General features: G+C 42.7%; 2 protein-coding genes across 3 annotated transcripts in view; one reads left to right on the top strand and one right to left on the bottom strand.

Moving 5' to 3' along the window:
- The window catches only part of LOC105833710 (N-alpha-acetyltransferase 15, NatA auxiliary subunit), a 39,835-nt gene that overhangs the window by 17,105 nt on the left and 2,550 nt on the right, over window positions 1–20,180 (bottom strand). Inside the window, exons 7-8 of the mRNA XM_012675651.3 lie at window positions 19,375–19,656; window positions 19,073–19,286 (exon numbers count right to left, since the gene is read on the bottom strand). Coding sequence (XP_012531105.1) covers window positions 19,073–19,286; window positions 19,375–19,656 — 496 coding nt within the window. The remainder of the gene's footprint in view (window positions 1–19,072; window positions 19,287–19,374; window positions 19,657–20,180) is intronic.
- LOC105833708 lies at window positions 3,907–18,869 on the top strand. Of its 2 annotated transcripts, none has more exons than XM_012675648.3 (2): window positions 3,907–4,730; window positions 14,946–18,869. In XM_012675648.3, the coding sequence occupies exon 2, from the start codon at window positions 14,946–14,948 to the stop codon at window positions 18,126–18,128; it is 3,183 nt and encodes a 1,060-aa protein (XP_012531102.1). In that variant the 5' UTR covers window positions 3,907–4,730; the 3' UTR covers window positions 18,129–18,869. The 2 variants fall into 2 exon arrangements, with proteins under 2 accessions (XP_012531102.1, XP_012531104.1); XM_012675650.3 differs by lacking the exon at window positions 3,907–4,730 and adding an exon at window positions 11,732–13,412.

Below are 20,180 nucleotides of genomic sequence, written 5' to 3'. Positions count from 1 at the left end.
GATTTCACTATGAGATCTTCAGATGTCATATACCAGACTGATTCTCAGGAAGTACTTCTCGAAGAAAAATCTTTCGAGAGTGATCTTCTCTCGCGATTTCCACTTGCAACTTTCCAACTCATTCACGCCCTGGTCTAAAATTCGTGATCGCAAAGGACGATAAACATAATAAATACAATAGCGCGTTAGAGAGAAGGTAAAGTTAATTCAACGAGATTGTGAATCTAGCGAAACTGTTCCCGTCAATCTCGTGCGTTAATAAGCATGAACGAAGGTTGACTGAACAATGGGAAGATTATATCTATGCCACTCCAAAGCTCGTACACGTGTCTCTCGCACGTTTTCGATAAAGGCTAATAACACCATTAATAAAGCTATTCACTTTATTCGCTACTTTATTCATATGCGCATAGTTTTAATATAGAGCGATGCAACCGCGAAATGTCACGAACCGCGATCGATTATGCTTAGCGAACCGTATTGACCAAATAACTGGATAACATCTCTTTGATCTCACGATTGACTTGTAAAAGACTACTCTTTCTATTCACTGCCCCAATTAAAATGTCCTCGTTGAATATCGACGTAATTCATTTTTTTGAAAGCTCTACTGTAAGTTTCAAAACAATTTCACTAAATCAAGATTGCGCGTCACTGCAAATAATATTTAATACAGGAAACTTCGAGCTTGTAAAATAATTATTGTTACAAATAAAATTACATATACTTAAATGAAAATTAATAATTAAATATTTGTGTGCGTGTTAATCAATACATTAATTTATTTAAAATTAATATATAATTAATAAATTACTAAAGTATATCAATATATTTATTTATCAATAAACTGACGTGCGATAAACAGTTAAAATATATATTTGTCTTGCAAATAAATATAAAATATTAACGAAACGTGACGAGATAATTCTTTTTGATTCGATACGCCAGGGTCATCTTTTCTTTTCGGATATGACATTTGCGATCAATCTCCCTGACCAACATACTATCTTCGAATCCTAGAAGCCCACAAAGAGACTGCAACGTTTTACAATACGACGACGACGGCACTTAAAAAATTGGTAACGTGAAGGACGACGTATGCTGATAATGACCTTGATAATGTCGGATTTCTTCCGATGAGTCATTGCGTGGTCAGACAGTCCGAAATAAGCGCACCCGCCCGTTTGTTGGCGAGGATTTCGACCGGACGCGCTGGCGAAGCACGCGAATGAACTCTTTTTCGTGGAATCTTCACACAAATTTTATAAAAAAATTCCCTGAAAATTCCCGAATTTTTCAGAAGTTTGTACTCAAAATTCCAGATAAGATTAAGAAATATTTTAATACAGCTTTAAAATAAATTTATTTTATTATTACCTTTTAATATTTTTTAATTATCCAATTATTAAAAAACACTTGAGTTTTAGATATAAAATTAAAAAAAAACTTTAAAAAATATAAACTGTAATATAAAAATATAAATGGGATATAACGATCTCTCTGCAATACACGAATGTAATTCATCGAAAGTACAAAATTTAAAAGGTGATTAAACACACGATACTAATTTAAAACAACATATTGTCTTCCATTGTCACTATTTTTTTAAATAAAAAATTACACGAGTTTTACACGAAAATATATATTGCTAATCAATTGTCGACATTTTGCATTATCAAGAAAAAATCAAAGAAACAATATTTTATCGAAACAAAAGTAAATTTAATAATATAAAATTTTTCTAAATATTAATAAAATTGTTTTTGAGAATAACAGATAAATTTCCTAAAAATTTCAGGTTTTTTTCCGGTTTTGTCCGGTAGTACCGTTTCAAGAGTACCGTTTTCAAGAAAAATCTTAATTGCTGACTCAAAGCATTCGGAAAAACACACGTATGTGAATGAACAGCACTTTAAAAATATCTTATCATCATAGACTTCACCGGATGCGACCGATACATGCGTCACACGGAACGTCATATTACGCATTTGAATAATATCGTCACAGTCATAGAGAATATAATGACGACATTGCGGTTTAACGTAATTGATTGTGAAGAGAATTATAACGACAACGCAGTCTTGCGGTGCACTCTCCAAATTTGGTCGTGCGAAAGGATTAATCGTATTTGCAACATCGACAGTAATCAAATTATCGACGGTCGTGCAAAGTGAATCAATTCGATTCGGTTTGCTGAATATGGAAAATACATGGCATTATCTCAAGAAACATACTAGATGATAGACAATCTCTTTTCTCCTTCATTACATCCATATAAATTAATTATTATATGTATAGTAATGCATATCGAAAGTATGCGATACTTCAGTCATGAAACTTTTATGGTAATAAAGTCAGTCTTGCCGATCGATCCGAAACTTTCGCGATAGACAAGCGACTTGAACTTTCATGCGCATTCGTATCTTGCACGCGTGACTAACATAATGTAAGTCTTTTGATTCTTTATATGCAAATAGACACGTATCTTCAACATCCTGACTCGCATTATTAAATAATCTAGTAGAATTCTTCTCTTTTTGCAACAATTGCGAAAAGCAACCGTACATTTATGCGACAAGCAATTCTTTCATCGTCGTGAGAAATTGACTTCGAAATAAACGCGGGATCAATAAAAACAGAACTAAAATCGTTCGTTTAAAAGTAGAGAAATTTTTATCGAATCGCTAAAATATTCAAATGTGTTCCGATAAAAATTTTATTTGCCACGTTCTGCCACATTTTTATTGCCGGTCAAGTGCTTATTATTCATAATAGTGCGAGCCAGTCTAAAATGTTAGGTGTAACCAAGTTGATATCGACGTTATTGAACCATTTTCATGACAACTGATATGCGATCGGTGTAACTCACATTTACGCGAGGCGATTACTTATAAGCGACACCATTACTCACGTATTCGTCCTGTTTCTACGCTCATTAATAGCTTCGGGACAAGATGTAGACACGGTGGTCGCATTGGATATTAAAGCACGAATTAGATACGAATAAGATAATATGCAGCTATGTGAACTCGTTTTATACTTATATTCAAAGCGGCACTGATATGACTGCGAATTACTTTCTATGGACCGTGACTTCTCGGTGAAAGCCGAGAAAGTTCTTATTTGCCCTTATCACACACAATCGTCTATCAGATAATCATTACGTAGTATAGATAACATAAAATATGGAATGTGCGGTGTTAAAGGATGACGCAATACGACTGATATTTTGTTTACTGTCCCATAGAAGCAATATTTCTCGCTTATCTCACAAATGGCACTTCGGGTTTATTGTTCGAGATTAAAGAATTTATCGCGAACGAAGATCCAAAAAGAGATCAAAATGAAATTCTTGGCGCCTCGAAGCCCGGCGACTCGAGTTTTTTTTCCTGGCGTGGGACAGTGTCGTCCGGTAAGAAAGAAGTAGGTTTTCCCGTTTCCATTTCCGTCTCGGGCAGACGTATCGCTCGCATATAGACAAATGAAGATCGTTATATCCGTCTGGGCCAATCGTCAAAAATAACACATAAAGCTGTTAAAAAATGGGAACCTTGATTTTTATAAGCGCAGTGCGCGCGCAAGCAATAAACGGCGTTGCATGTTTATAGCTCGCTCAAAAATAAATATTCAGATCTCGGAAAGATCCTTTCCCAATAGCGAGTAATGCTTACAAGTTTATTGTTTAACTTTATTTTTACGTTTCTTAATTCTTTCCCATTTTAATGCTGTATCTGTATAATTATGTTCGGGGAGGGAAAAAAAAACACCTAAACGTACAAATGCTAGAGGAGGCAAGAGGATCTGCAAATGCTTGACGCCAATATGATGATGTCAAGTTTTATTGGTAATAATGTACGGGGCAACGATGTACACTGTCCAATTAACGCGTGATCTCGGGTCATTGGAATGCGATGCATCATGTCGCAATGAATTTAACCAGTTGTAATTGTCTGCTTCGCAGCATCGAACGCAATTCGGAAGACCTCCGGAGGTGCGTAGGCGACGGAAAGTACTCTTCCCGTGGTCATGCCCGTTGATTGCGGGCAGGTGAGACTTTAAGAGAAAGAAAGAAAGAGAGAGAGAGAGGGGGGGGGAGAGGAGAACAGGGGGAATCGCAAATTTGCTGCGAAAAAGAAGGGCGTGCGAACGGGACAGGACGATGCCTTTGGCCCGACAGTCGTAGGAGCGGCCGGCGACATTGCACACGCGGCATTAGCTCCCTTCCTCCGGCCTGGCACAACGTGGTGGTAACACACCGTTGCGGCGAGGTGCATGAGGCGAGGTGCCCCGAATGCGCGGAATATCGCACGCGGTGGTCGGGTCGTCGAGTCGCGCACCGTCGCAAAAGTTGCGTCGCGTCACGTCGCGTCGCATCGCATCGCATCGCGGGGCCACAGAGTGGGATGGGACACTGGCGCAGGGCCAGTAGAGGATACACCGATATAAAGATCACCGGTCACGCGGCACAGGAGGCTACTCGCTCGTGCATAGCCGTCCAAGTGCAGTGGTTGCATCTCGCGCGACACGTACGGTGTGTTATGGGAGGAGGGGCCATCGCTGAGGCCAGGAGTCCCCCTCGTCCGAGACGTTGAGATCTCTTCTTTGCGTCCGCGGATGAACTTGTCGGAGTGCGATACATGCGCCTGGAGCAGCCGTCTGCCTGTTTTCGAGCGCATCGAGGGAGATCGGTATCGCTGAGGATACGCCGATACACGAGATTATAAACGATCGTGAGTGCATTTGCATAATTTATCACGAGGAAGGAGGCCTCTGTCGTTGCGCGACAGGAAGATATTTAATTTAAAACACTTGGTGCACTATGTGCTGTAGAAATCTGTCATCGCGGTAATTACCTGGTCTCTTATGTAGCTACAAGTGATAAATGAAAAAGTATCGCGCTCAGTGATCTCGGATTCACTTCCTCAAGTGAAATAATTCTACTTCAAAATGCGCACATTCACTAAGAAAATAATATATAATTTTTATGACTATAATTGCTTGGTGAAATAAGTATGGTTAAAAATTTAAATTTTTATCATTATTACTGCTATATTATTAACGATGATAATCTTGTGTTCTACCAATTATAACTAAATTTTATTATAAATTATGATAATATAGTAAAATATCAAAAGAAATTTGAATGCCAAAAATATAATAAACATTTCTATGTAGTAAGTGTAATCATAATTATAATTAATATAGTTGGCACCAAAAATGACTATAAATCATAATTAAATTATGACAATCCCCTCCAATCACGTTTTTTCTCTCAGTGTTCTTTTGACTTTTTTGTATTTAAAAGATGTAATTTTTCGGTATATATGAGGGAAGAAAAAATACGTTATTAAATTTTAAGAAAGATACGTAGAAACCCATTTTACTGTAAAAATTCAAATAAAAAAAAAACCAGAAATTGTTTACAATTGCAAGATGTGCAGTTATATTATAGCTTAACGACAATCTAGTTGATGGAAACCTCGCAGATGGAAGTTTCCTAGATTACGGACTTTTACTCCGATTATATGAGGTCCTCAATCATTCATAGTTGACCCGTGCATCAACATCTATTCGTCTTGATACGTGTATCCGTGCAATTCATTTGACCGACGTAAAGGTTTAAGAGGTCTTCTGAGAAACATTAATTATAACGCGTACGTGATCATCATGCGCCAGGATGTCGCTCATTATTGCATATCCATCACTACCCGGAGAGGACGGTCAGTTCCTCTAAAGCTCGTGTGTTGGAAGTATCACTTGGAAAAAAAATTAAGTGCAATTAAAAATATGAGGAGCATATATAATTAATATGCAAGGAAAATGTAAACGAAACCAAAGAAACGTAAACATCTAAACATTTCTCCAAATTTACGTTATGCAGAATTCAGAAGACGTGAAATTTCCTTCAGCGAGAGCGACTTTCGAAAATTTTGTTTCCCTGTGAAGAATCATCGGCAGTCTCACTTTCTGTACTCGTCAAGTAGGAATTACAATGTTAAATGAGCCAGAAATGAAGGCATGAAGTAGAAGGTGCAGTTAATAGTTCCCGCGGTATTCGCGCATTTCGCTCGCGGCTCTCGGAATATCCGGTCAATCGCGCGTTTGCGAAAGTTAGAACTTCCGGCGATACGTCCGTCGTCGCGGTGACGACTTGATGCGTTTATAACGCGCTTAATTAAACTTCGTCTCGTTTCGTCAATTATAACCTGCACGATCATGCGACTTGTCGGCCGATTGGCGGTCGATCACTTTCACTTTGATATAATTCTGTCCTCGAAAAACTCAGAAGGCAAAGCGAACTAAATTAAATGTAGAGCACGTAGGGAATTAATTTTTTTCTTTTCTTCGGCAAAAAATGCACAAAACAAAATCATTAGTAAATCCAACGATCAAAGTTCAAATGCTAATCTACATTATCAAAGTTCCGATGTCATCTGGTGCACAGACCTCCCTCGAGATAGGAAAAGGGAAAGAGACAGTAAATCAATATAAATCGCAATTAACTATCGTGACGCGATCGTTTTATGGTTCACTTTAAATAGCGGTCATTGTAAGGGACGTTATGTGATTTCGTTTCATAGCGGAGCACAATCACGAAAATAGTCGCGCGTGATGCGGAGAACGAAATTTAAAAAACATTTTTTATTTTATTCAGGCAAATATTAGTTGGAGATTGATTGTGCGCCGTGTTGTACAGCGGCTGAACGGTATTTCTAACGTCACTAAACCGCGACCGCTTATCAAGTTATGCAAGTCGTGCATGAAGTCGCCCGCGCGGGTAAAATAAAATAGCGGCCGTGTACAGAGAAAGTTGTGCGCGTCGTGTATTTAGTAGAGATCAGTAATGGTATCTTTCCGATTCTTCGCTGAAAATACGATATTGAGGCATAGCACGGTGGTGTGCGTAAGTGTACCGGTATTACGTGCGCGGTAAAGTAAAACCCGGCATTTGTTATGGAATAATATGGAAAGCCGTCGATTAAGAGAACTGATTCTGCCGGAGAAAAGAGAGGGTTTTATCAATATTCGCGTTGCACTTTTTTTTTACGAGATATGTATACAAGCAACATCGCAATCTCGGTAATCATGTTAATGCTGCGCATGAAATAACGACGCGCCAGCTCTAAAGATGCGAGAAAATCATGAGAGGAGCGCATTCGAATAAAAAGCATTTCGCGCAGATGCATCTCTCTCTCTCTCTCTCTCTCTCCGGCGCGAATGCGTTTTGATCGCGGACCTCTGCGACGAACGGACGGCAACACGATGGCGAGAGAGCAGGGTCATCAGTGGAACCTTGGGCACGACCTTGCGCCGGCCAGCTTCCCCTCACGATCGAGACTGATCGTCCTTAATTGTAGGTGCAACGGCGGCGTCTAACGAGGGGCTGACGTAAGCGTGGGAATGCGCACGTACGGCAAACGGCGACGGTGCAGCGACGACGGAATGCGGATAAAAATGAAGAACCGCCCCGGGCGATTTGCGGGACAAGATCGTGCCCCGGTCTCGGGATGTCCCGACCGTGATTCACCGCGCGCCTCAGATAGGATAAACCTGTTCGATTTGAAATCTGGCGCGTACGCGCGCGCGATTAGAGCCGGGAGCAAGTTCATTAGTATGAGAGGAACAATCGGCGCGAATTCCGACGGCTGTGTCTCATCGTGTCTGTCTGTCTGTCTGTTTTGCAAATACACGCGATCGCGCGTGTCCTTCGCGCGTTAATCAAACGGCAGCTCGTTAAAACTTGCACAATCGCAAGTATGCGGTTAAGAGAACGATCGGCTGAATGTCGAACTTTTATTACGGGAGAAAGACACGCCCGGATTATAATTCCAAGTAAAATGAAACGGGAGTCTTACGACAGAGCATGAATTTTTTGTAAAGGTAAAACTCACTTGAGAATATTTAAAAATATTTCGATATTTGTAATTTTCCTAATTTACATCGCCACGAAATTCTGATATTTTATTCACATGTAAAAGCCACGGGAATTTCTCAAGGCGCCTACTTTCAAAAGAGTGCGGTTAGTAACTTCGCATTTCAAAGTACACTACAAGATTTACGGTTCTTATCTATCGTGAAGGTGAACGGTCGAACGAGTGCGAGCTGAAAACGCGCGGCTAACCCGCTGATGAGATTAGCGGAGATGTATTTATTGTACAAATTATTACGCCACACGAAGGTTCGCGGCCGTTCTCCGAGCTTAACCACGTGGTCCGACCTGTTTCTTCGGATTTTTCGCTGATCGAGTTCGGTCTCCTGTTGCCGCGAGGCGCGAAGGCCGTCGCGACTACGCGAAAGAGCTCCTCGAAGAAAATTATGAAAAATAGGGAACACACAGCAAATTCCCCTGTAACCTAAAGAATCGCGTTTAATAATCTAAAGAATTTTTTTATGTTTTTTAAATAAAAAGAGTAAATTAAATCAAATGGAAATAGATATTAGAAGTGCAAAGACGGAAAATACGAATTTATTCAAGTTATGGCTATGGAATTTGTTGTAATATGAGACGACAAAATTTATTTAAAAGATTTATATAATTTATAAAGCTTAATAATATGTAAATTTAAGAAAAATTGATTAGATTTTATTAAAATTTTTCTATAATTTAAACACATGCCTCGAAGAATTTTAATAAATTTTAATAAATGTCACACATCACTCTCTCTATAATTTTAAAGCTAAATTCCAAGAGAAAATTATTTCCATGTATCGTGAGATTGCAGAAATGAAATCAGTCCATTACTAAGATCTACAATTACAGCTTATGTAATGTTCCACAATTGAAATCTTCGGAATTTCTAATGACAAAGCAAGACACACAATATTCCGTTTGCACTTTCTGTCGATAAACGGAAACGATTTATTTGCGTCGGGAGATATACCCAGGAAAAGTACCGTACGTTCTTTTCTTTTTTCGTATCAAAAAAAAATTTCACTCGCGTGCACGCGCCGTTACAAGGAGGAATTATATCGGTTACGCGAATTTCGCGAGAGCAACCTCGAGAACGGGTCTATCACGAGATGCGATTGATGCCGTAACTCGCCGCGAGAGAGGTGCCCCGGGATGAACGAGACGAGCTGATTATGCAAGCGCGCGGGGCCGCCTCGCCGGAGCAAGCCGGTCAATGCCAAGGTGTTCCACTTCGAGTGCTACTCTTCCCTGTCGTTCCGACGGCGCCGATCTCGTCGCCGCCGACTTCTTCTGACAGGCCGAGCCACTCCGGGCTCGGGGGGATTCACCTCGGATGTGCGCGATGAACTGTACGACGAGCGCTACGTGACATAGCGAATTCATAGATCGGACGTGTTTCGCGGCGGCGACGACGGGTTAACTCCCGCATGCGAACAGCCGGAAGATTAAGTTAGCGATGCGGGGACGGCATACGAATTTTACGCGGAAGAATATTAGACGTGAAATCCACTTTGCTAAAGGAGAATTTCATACTTTCTCTTATTATTGTTTAATAATTTATGTCGGAAATATCGAGTAACACGCTGGTCGTTTATATTGCGAGAGGCAATTAATTTCATCTTTCACACATTCGTGCCACGCCTGCGTCCAATAAGAGAAAAACAACAATGGAGACGTCGAATTCATGTACATCTGAAATTGCCCTAGAGATACAAGAAAGCGTACGTGTACAATAATCCGTACACAGCAGCGATGTTTCCAGCGTGCTAATTTAATTCACGAGTACGCGTAGCCCAGGGCGATGCATTTAATACTGCACGGCATCAAGTGCAGCCCATCGAGTGTCTAGGTAACGGTGGATATCCCGGCTTATCTTTGCATCTGAAAGCGATAGAGATAATTCTCTCTGTACCCCGGGACACCATCGCGCATTCGTGTTTTAGCTTTCTCCTGTTTTATCGCTCTTACGCAAACATGGAGATCCGTAAGAAATGTAACAAATTGCACGTTTGAAAATAATGTGCCGCGGCGGCGAGAGCTCCGGGGGCCTCCTAACGCCGAAAACAGAGCGGTTACCGCAGAACCGTTAATTAGGGATTACTAAATAAAGAAGCGCTCGAGCAAAAGGCGCGTCGCGCAGTGGATGCCATTTAAAAACCGATTATCGATTTCCTGTGAGCGCGAAGGTGTGCCCGGGCCGCTTTCGAGAGTACGTACACCCCCCAAAGTTTCTACGCGCGACTGTAAAATTGTTACGACGCGCCGAAAGTCAAGCACGCGGCAGCGACGTCGAGGAATTAATGCTGCTCAGCGAGCACAACGCGAAACAAAAAGGAAAGTAGTTGAAAGCGTAAATTCAATTGGATAACGGTAGATCCGACGCGCGCTTACGTGGTGCCCGCGCGCATACAAAAAAAGTGGATTTACTGTATCCGGTAGGGCGAGATGAGGCACCTGCAAGTGACAAAAATCGATAGGCTTTCCGGTCAATTAAACTCTCAAAATATAGAAGCAGCACGATCTGTACACTCTCGATATAACGAGACACACGAATAGATACTCCCCGAGCTAAAACGGTACCGTAGCTGCTAATCACGGTACGATCGCGGCACACGATCGATCTGACAAAACGAATGATATCGATCTGATGAATCAACGGGAGGTTGTTTTGCAAAGAGCTCTCGTTCCGCCAGGCCGGCCTTTCACTCTCGCGGAACTAGTGCGATGGCTCAATGCCGTTTTATCTTAGCCGTGGGATGCCTTCGATGGCCCAGATCCAAGGTCAACTTCCGTTATATTCCGGGATATCGATGCGACCGAGAAATTGCATTCAAACTGATTCGACTTGCATATGTCGACGCTGTGCGGCTAAAGGCAAAACTTTTTAAAGAACAATCAATAATTCTTTGCTATAAAGGCAGAATACAAAAAAAAATTTTACTTTGAGAATAGCTTAATTTTTTAAATGTTAAGTATTAAAATAAATTATATAATGTTAAACAGACACGATATACTTGCATAAAGAACTTGTGTGTATAATTTCATGAAAGAAAATATATTTCCGTTATTCAATAATAATTTTCACGAGTTAGGAAAAAAATTAGATAGAAAATAATATCTTCTATTATCAAGTAATATTGTGCTCTTTAGATAACTATTGTAATATTAAAATAAAAATATATTTTCTTGAAATCTAAGATTATCAAATTCTTAAAAACAATAAAACTATATATATCGCGCATAACTTCCTGTTTCTTATATATAATACAATAATTGTTAAATAGAATGATCAGTTGTAATGCTAACTTTGTTGATGCTGTTTTTTCCGTATCTACGAAACAATAATAACATAGTGAATGTACTAATTATCAAATATAAAGATAAAGTAAATTTCATAGATATTAAAGAAAGATATGTCTAATAATCCGGAAGAAAATAACTCTTTCCTTCGAGTTTCCAAGGAAAGCTCTCATGCGAGAGCCATAATTATTACGTCACACGTCTATCTCGAAACTAGTTTCTGACTTTTTCTAATTTGGTGAGTGAGATCGAAGCGATCCGCTATAACGGCAAAGTCTGGTCCCGAATGTTCACTAGAGCAGGCCACGAGGTAACGTAACGGCATCTGCCAGCGGGGGTTAGCGGGGGTTGTCTTACATCACGCTTCAAAAAAATTCTTCGACTTTCGTCTTGCAGAATAGACTGCCCTCATTTTGGCGACGCGCGACCAATCTATATTTTGCAATATATATCTCGGCCATTACGGCTTTATGTTGGAATTGTGCAAAACGCGCGGGGGGACGCGACGGACGGGAGCGATTATTCGACTTCTTTGACAGGACTCGACAAAGCTTGAACTTAATAGCCGTCGGATCTAGAGCCGCCAAAAGCCGACGGACCGATTCAAGAGCAACAATTTCGGCGAATGACCCGCGAAGTGCCTATTCAAGGAACTTTGTTAGGCGTGACTCTGCGCGGACAGCAAAAGTGGACGGCGGGGCGGAATTGTACTATCGCCGTGATTTATGAGTATCGCGCGCGGTTATTGCCGTGCGCAAAAAGTGTTTTGTTAAACCGGACGGTTGTGCAATCGTGCGGATAATCCGAGCAAATGCGCGCGGCGACTCTTTCACGTATAAATATTATCGTCCTGAAAAGTAAGCAAAATCGAAAAGTAAGCTGCTGCTGCTGCTGCACCGATTGCCGACAGAAGTGAAAGGAGTTCGCGACACATCACGCGCCTGTATTATTGTAGCACGTCTCTCCGAGGTTACGTGTCCTCGCGCGAGGACAGTCGCGCATAAAACAATACCCCTCCGAGTAATCAGCGACGTTGAAATAATGCCAGACGCGGAGCGCGCGGTGATCTAATTACGTTCGTTAATCGTACGAACCGAAGCCGCGACTTCCTCCTTTCCACGAGCGGAGGAGAGCCGCGTTACCGCTTGGAAACGGCTCCACCTTCCCCGTCCTTGGGGGGGGCCTCCGGTACACCGGGAGAGGGTGATGAAAATCCGCCAGTCACGTGTATCATGCCGGTACGAGCGGTTGTACCGCGGTTGTTCCGTCGAGATCTGACGCGTTTCTGCAACAGCGATCTCCACCATCGGTCGAAATATCGAAACGCAACGTGAACCCGACGTTAATTCGAGGATACGCACTTGAACGTGGGAAAATCACCGTACGTGATGCAACGTCGTCGTCGGGCGACCGCGCGTAGCTCGAGTACCAGCGTGAACCGGTCCCGTTACTAAAACGCGCTTTTCTCCCTAGAGCGGAACATCAATCGTCCGTGGTGTCTTGCGGGCTGGTGTCGGTTAAATGTCGGGAAACGAGTATGCTAAATTGTAGAGCGAGTCCGTCGGTGTGCGCACAATGGAGGTATCCGCGACCAATCTGACTTAGCGAGGCGCATTGGAGAACGCAAAGATGACTTCACGAGGAAAACTCGTGTCGCAACTAACGCGCGTGCAATTATATGGCATCTCCCGCTGTTTGATCCTCCGATCAATTGATTTTATGTTTGAGGGCCTCGAGTGACTCAAAGTGTTTTCATTGAAAATTAACGATGATTCTCGCGGGATAGCTGGCGATTGTAAGACTTGACGGTTTTGGAAAGTCTCCGGAGATGTTTTACAACATCCAGTGTGTGCAATACCCCCGCGATGAATCACACGGCGTACAAGTGTTAAGGACATGCTGATGACTCTGACCACGTGCATCGGCGATCGAGAGTGTTATGCGTTTCATTGATTCTTCTCGCGCGAGGATAAACGTCGTCGCTCCGTCACGTATATAGCACGCGTAGATTAAGTGGTTACTTGTGCGGAGAAATCGAGTGCACTCACGTAAGGCAAGGTTTTACGTCTCTATCGTCGAACTGCGGGCTCTCCGAGGAAGCGCATTTATCGCATGTGGCGGCTCAATTACAGCAATTCAGCGACATATCAGAAATTCCAGTAAACGTTCGTCGTATACCGTTCCGGATGTACGGAGAAAGGTACACCGCAAATATACCACGGTCATTAAACGTAATTTAGAAATTCGCGGGGGAAATTCGAAATCGCGGGAATGTATTTTAAAAAGCTAGGGCAACGACTAAAAAAGGGGTTTATTAACGAAAGATTGATAATTAAGGTATCGGTACAATTATGCAACTTATGATTTCATTATGAGTTTACTTCAATCTGAATCACATACCGCTTGCATAATATATGTTACATAATGACTTTCTATTTATAGCGACTGCGAAGTGAGCAATTAATGTATCGAAATAAGTGTAGGACGCATCCTTGGATGGGTAAATGAGTCGAAGGAAGCCAGGCGTTTTTCGGAGAAAAAGTATACGAGGAGATAGGCGAAGTGCGATGTCCGCGGAGCCTGTCGGAAGTGCATTATCGTGTTGCTCGCGCTGGCGTTACTTCCGCAAACTTACAACGAGCCGCGCGCGTTGCGGCAACGCGCTCGTGTTCGAACGGTTAAAATGCATGTCGGCGTATACCTACAGGAAACCTACGCTGCCTCGCACCGGTTCGTTACTCAGTCGCGAGTCATTACAAGTCGGCTGGTACTCCAGTGACCCGTGAATGTTTGTCGAACGTTCACCGGTCTGCTCGCCGGGGAAAGGCGTGGCAGCTCCCTCAATATCGCATTCTCGTATCACCGCAATCCCGCAACGTGGTGAAATTAACGAATTCTCCGAATGTACGAGCAGCATAGGTCTCGGGGAAAGAGAGAAAGAGATCGACCGCCGGATACGTACAAGATCGGGCACGACTCGCGAAAATTGTTCTCGTCCCACGGTACTCGCGAAATCTGAAATCTTAAAGTCGTCCCCGGAGATTGAGTTATTTGATATATTTTCATATTTACGTTTCTCCTTCTTTTTTTTTCTCCACATTCGTCTGGAGCTCTCTTAAACTGCGACCGTTCGTAAAACGTTAAAAATATTTCAGAGCTTTAGTCAGCAGCACGGTTTATAAAATGGTAATAGGGGCAAGAACCATTAGTAGAGTAGATCTCTGTTACCGCAAGAGTAAATTGCAGGGCAGCAGTGGTCTATGGGCTAGGATGCAAATAAACATACGCTTTGTTCGTGACTTAGTACTTAATTGGCATCGGTTGCGCAATTAAATCCTTGACATACGTTGTATAAACCGCATGGCTACGTCTATCGACATCTATGAATGTAATTCCGGTCATTGTGAATAATAAACTGTTTTATATGCCGCGCGCAATGTCTTTTACTGACCTATTAAACGCAGAAAGCATTCCACGCAGCGCGAAGGATAAGACGTATGATTATAACTTATATCTTGTCCCCTTTTCTCGCGGTAGAAAAGTGCATACCAAGGTACGCGCAAGTTTACACTTTCCCGTTAACATTGTCTCTCATACGCGCGCGAAGAACGGGATGAAAATAACTATTTTCTAACCGCGGGATAAAAATACCAGTCTCTGATTGTGTTACGAGAATACATACACGAGTTAAGGAAAAGTGATGAGAATAACAGGAACATCTTTTATTTTTCAGATGACGCATCCTGCTTTATTTCTACGAAAGCTGTCACTAGCTCTAATACTACTGATAACGATATGCGCGACTGTAACGGAATCAACTGTCCGAGAAAGAAGGCACATCGGCATCGAGGAATCTAGTCATCGATCGGGCAAGGAACACGCGTCTAACAATAGGGGCACGAGATTGCCGAGCAGCACGGCGACCAATAGGATCACCGCGGAACCCGGAAGAAAAGTGTCCCACCATTTGATCGGAGGTCACCTGAGAGTCGATACGATACGCCATGACAACGGCGAGTCTCTATGGGACGATGGAATTCTCATGTCGGCAGCTGGCAACGGTAAAGAGGGGAAAGGTAATCGTGGCGGCGGCAGCGACGGTGGTGGCAGTGACGACGAGGACGGGAAAAAAACGCTCTCCCAGCAGGTCAAGGAGGGCAAGTACGGGCTCATACAGAACGAGATTTACGGTGAACGCCCGAAACGGCCCGGCATCATCAGCTATCTCGGCAATCCCGAAGTGCCCAAGGACACAATCGACAATCTAGGCGGTCTCGACGAGGACGAGATCTGGTTAGCCGAGAATCACGTGCTTGTGCTGAGAGGTGGGAAATTTCCTGAACATGAACAGGACAGCCAGCAACAGAATGGCAACAACAACCCGCCGAATTGGCCGCCCATTGACGATTACAAGGCGCCCAAACGGCAGGTCAAGATACCGGCGCGGCCGAAGGTACCGCCGCCCTTTCCGGTACAACTTACGGAGGGAGGGCCGGTACAAATCATTGGTCCGAACGGTACCGCGGAGGAGATCGGCAATGGCACTCTCGACGTAAATTCCATCTACACGAAGGGGTTATTACCGGGGGAAGATCCGTTCTTCGCAATTTCTCCAAACGGCACGGCATTTATCCCAGATCTTGGTCCCCCAGGAAATTTCTCCGTCGAAGAAAAATCATCCAGAGGTAACAACGATCGAAAAGGAATAAAACCGGAACTTCCACCCCCGCATGGTACTCTTCCACCTTTCTATCATGCCATACCGCCCGGTGCGATCTTTGTGCCACCGCCGAGTAATCAGTCGGATTACGATGACGAAGATCAATCCATCTACTATCCGCCGCCGTACAGCTTCTATTATCCGCAAGATAATACGACCGCGGTGCCACCAGGTCCTCTGGTGCCCGGCATCATACTGCCCCCGCCGCCAGATTTCTTCTCTGCTCTAGATGACAAGAAAACTACCACGAAGAAGTATACGAAACGACCGACAACTACATCCTCGCCGAGAACAGGACCGACATATTTGCCACCGAGAAAACTCACGATTAAACAAAACAAGGCCTCGTCCGTTCCGCCTTTAGTAACCAAGACAAGTACCACTTCGTCGACCTCCACGAAAATATCCTTCGGTCGTACGACAGTGAAGAACGCAACGGATGCATTTAAATCTAAGCAAAAGACGCCTAGCGTGCAAGTCACAACGTTGACATCATCTGGGAAACCGAATACTCTCGAAAATACCGAGATATACACCATCAGCCCTGTAATCGGAAATCAGGTGTCCGAGGCGACGACCCAGCACAAGGACTGGTCTACTCTGGTGACGAGCAAAACAACTCCGGTTCTCGCGTATTACCCGTCGACCACGCAATCGTCGCTGGAACGACCGGTGGAGGTCACGCCAGCCTCCATTAAAAGCATCATCACCAGTAGTCAGTCCGGTCAATCTCCTAACCATGCGTCCTACTACTTCTACGAGGAGTCAACCGACGAGAATTCAGATGTCACGGCAAAACAGTCGCCCATTTATTACGAATCCACCACGAAGTCGCCGTACTACAACGGCGTCGAGACTTCGAAGGATTACAAGGTGAAGCTTATCGACAGCATCGTGAAGAATTCGCAGACATTCCAGTACACTGACGACTCGGAACCTACGTCCGCGAAATTCGATGCCAGCTCGTCTCGGGATCAAAGCCAACGCATGTTGGGCGATGCGCCCGTTTACTACCAGCCTGTTCCTGCGCGCCCGCTGCAGCCGTACTATACGACCCCGAAGCCTCAAACGTATTATCGACAGACTACGAAGCCTAAACCGGTTTATCAGTATAGCTTCCAGGTAGCGGATTACTCGAAACAGAGACCATATCACGGGGAGCAACAGCAACAGCAACAGCAGCAGCAGCAGCAGCAGCAGCAGGACACGTCGATATATAGCGAGTATCAGGACGTCAAGTCCGGTAACCGGCAATACGACTACGAAGACATCGATTTCCCGTCGCGACATCAATCGCCGCGGAAACAAGTATCGTATAAGACGCAACATCCGGTTTATTCCACGAGCACCGCCTATCCGATCATAGATACGACACCTAATCCGCAATATGCATATTTCACGCAGCAGGACGAGAAGTTGTTGGATGACGTTACGAAAGAGTACTTCACGATCTTCGGCAAGAAACTACCGGACGCGCGGATAACGAGCACGACTCCGATCTACGGGAAATCGAGCAGTGTCACGGAGAAACCTGATCACAGCGTGAATGGCGGCTACGCGTCGAATGTTTACAAGACCGGTCGGCCGTCTTACAAAACGCCGAACGTTAGAGTACGCTACGGGGATCAGTCGCAGCGACCCTATTCCCTCAAGGACGACACTCTCGTCAACTACCGGAGACCCTTGCCGCCAATCAATCCGGACAGCGAGTTCATCGAGATAATTGACCCACCTCGATTAAAGCAGCCGTCGCCGTTACCGAACTATGGACTGCAAACGGAAAACTATCGATTGCAAAATCAGGGAGTTGAACAGCATCGACCGACTCCTCGTTACAGGTTGCGAGGCACGATACACCCAACGGCCAACGAACACACCAGCAATTTCGTGCCTTTCTCCGAGTCCCGCGAGGAGTTAGAGAACGTTCAGGAACCCGTGTCACTGTTGGACGACATAGAGGTCAACTACAGGAATCCACGTCCCCCCATAAATCCCGACGCCGAATTTATCGATCCCGTCACGGTGCATGATAGTCACTCGGACAATCCGAACGCGTACTTCGCGTACCGATTGCCCGGCGACGTCGGCCACTTTTACTTCCTGACGCCGCAGGCGATCACGCAACGGCAGGATCAGAACGGTGGATACGTCTATCCAAAGCCTAGGGGGCCGAGATTACGGAGACGGCCAGGGTAACGTCTGAATGCGCGTATCCAACGGCAGTCGCGCGCAATGCCATAATCTCGCAGATGTCCAAAGTGATCGCCTGCGTGCGTGTCGGCCGCGCATACACGTACATACGTGTATTATGAATATATTTATTATTCTTGTAAATATTGACTTAACTAAGTTAGATAATTATAGCAATGTTGTTTTACGATTAAACGTTTAATTTATTACGCAACCTGACTCCCCTGTCTTAGAATAATACATACGCGATTGTATTCGCGTATGCGATTTATAGTATGCGCCTCGTCATCGCATATTTGCGTATTTTATCTGTGATGGAATTACGTGTACATATATACGTAGTTACTATTGACTATTTGAAGTATGCTCTTTGGTAAATTGCGGCGTTATTTTGCGAATCTTTCTCTAAGTTTTTCTCTATGTGCGAAATGTGAAATTAATTTTACACGGAAAATATATATGAGTGATTATTATTGATGCAAATCTCTATCTACTACCAATTAAATTTTAGAGTATCTTTTATATATTAATACAATCTTTCATAAAAATGTGCTAACTATTTATATCCTTCCCATAAATGTTACATTAATTGTAGTGCATATTACTTGTTAATTTGTCACGAGATATTTTTCAATCAATATTGTATAAATATACCAACAAAGATCACATTATGCTTTATATCATTCTAACTGCAAGAATTTTATATATGTACACATTTCTATAAATAAATCTTAAAATTTGAACAGCCAACAATTTATAATATATAGTTATTACATATGTATATATATATATATATATACACATACACACACATACTCCATATTTTCTGTCAAAGTTTTTTTTATGTAGTTTATATGACATTTAATTCAAATTAAAAATTTATAAAAAATGTACTACGTACTATGTATGGCTGTTCAAAAAAGACCGTTCTAATGAGTAATCGTACTCACCAGTATCGATTTCTTGTGTTTGTGCTGGATCTGGCAAAGGATAATCATGTAGCCGCAAATAGACCTCCATTGCACATTTCGCTGCTTTGAAGTAGAACGGATGAGCTCGAAGAACGTCTTCTAGCCTTAGGAGACCCACGTAAGAGCGTAACGTCATTTTTCGCATACAATACGTATGAAAATCGAATTGGTCCTCTATGATTTCCGAAAAATGCTGCAAATAATTATATGTTACACACAATAAGAGATAAGATAATATATCTTGTGTAATATATTACAGTAGTACACAATATACTACCTACCCTATCAACTTCGTGACATTTTTTTAATGCCTCTCCATATTTTCCAAGACGTTTGTATGCGTTGGCCGCTTCCGTTTGAATCCACATGCACTGCATCTCGTTCAAGTTTTCCATAGCTAAGACTCCTTCTCTCGTAAATTTCCCGCATGTCTCCTCCGCTTCTTTAATAAGATTTGCGCGGAGCATGTACTTGGCACATTTAGAATTAATATATCGGTCAGCTGTGTCTAACCCCTGTGCTTCATCCAACCATTTATAAGCTTCTTGAACATTTCCAGCGTGCTGTTAATATACAGATATCTTTTTAGGCCACATATCTGCCACACGTTATTCCTTATAAATATTCGATTATGTGGGATGGCAAAATAGCTCGGTGCTAAAATAGTTGTCAATCAAGCAAAAAATCTAGGTTCGATTCTCACTGTGATTTTTCCATCCCACATATATGAGAAAAAGGGCAAATTTGATAGTAAAAAAGAAATATTTGGTTATAATAAAAACAACATATTTGAAATATGAATTTAACTGAAGTTTACTATGGATAAACAAGTTACACACAGTAGTGTGTGGTTTTTTAAAGAACTTCCAAACAGCAATAAATAACTTTTAAAAATAAAATCTTCCAAATAAAAATTAAACAATAAACTTCCACACAATCCCTTCTCACAAAAATTACAATTACAATAAAACCAATGTTATGATTTTAGATTTAAAACGTTCGCGGGCATTGACGTTGCTTCCAATAGAAAGAACGTCCATCCAGACATGCCGTATCCTGGTAAAGCGTTGCACCGTATAAAAAGCTC

Source organism: Monomorium pharaonis, chromosome 1, assembly GCF_013373865.1.
Source record: "Monomorium pharaonis isolate MP-MQ-018 chromosome 1, ASM1337386v2, whole genome shotgun sequence".
NCBI classification, from domain to species: domain Eukaryota; kingdom Metazoa; phylum Arthropoda; class Insecta; order Hymenoptera; family Formicidae; genus Monomorium; species Monomorium pharaonis.
This window is presented reverse-complemented; position numbering and strand designations above follow the sequence as displayed.

Bases quoted from the DNA above. Each gene is read 5' to 3' on its own strand.
- LOC105833708 (XM_012675648.3), top strand. From the start codon at position 14,946: ATGACGCATCCTGCTTTATTTCTACGAAAGCTGTCACTAGCTCTAATA.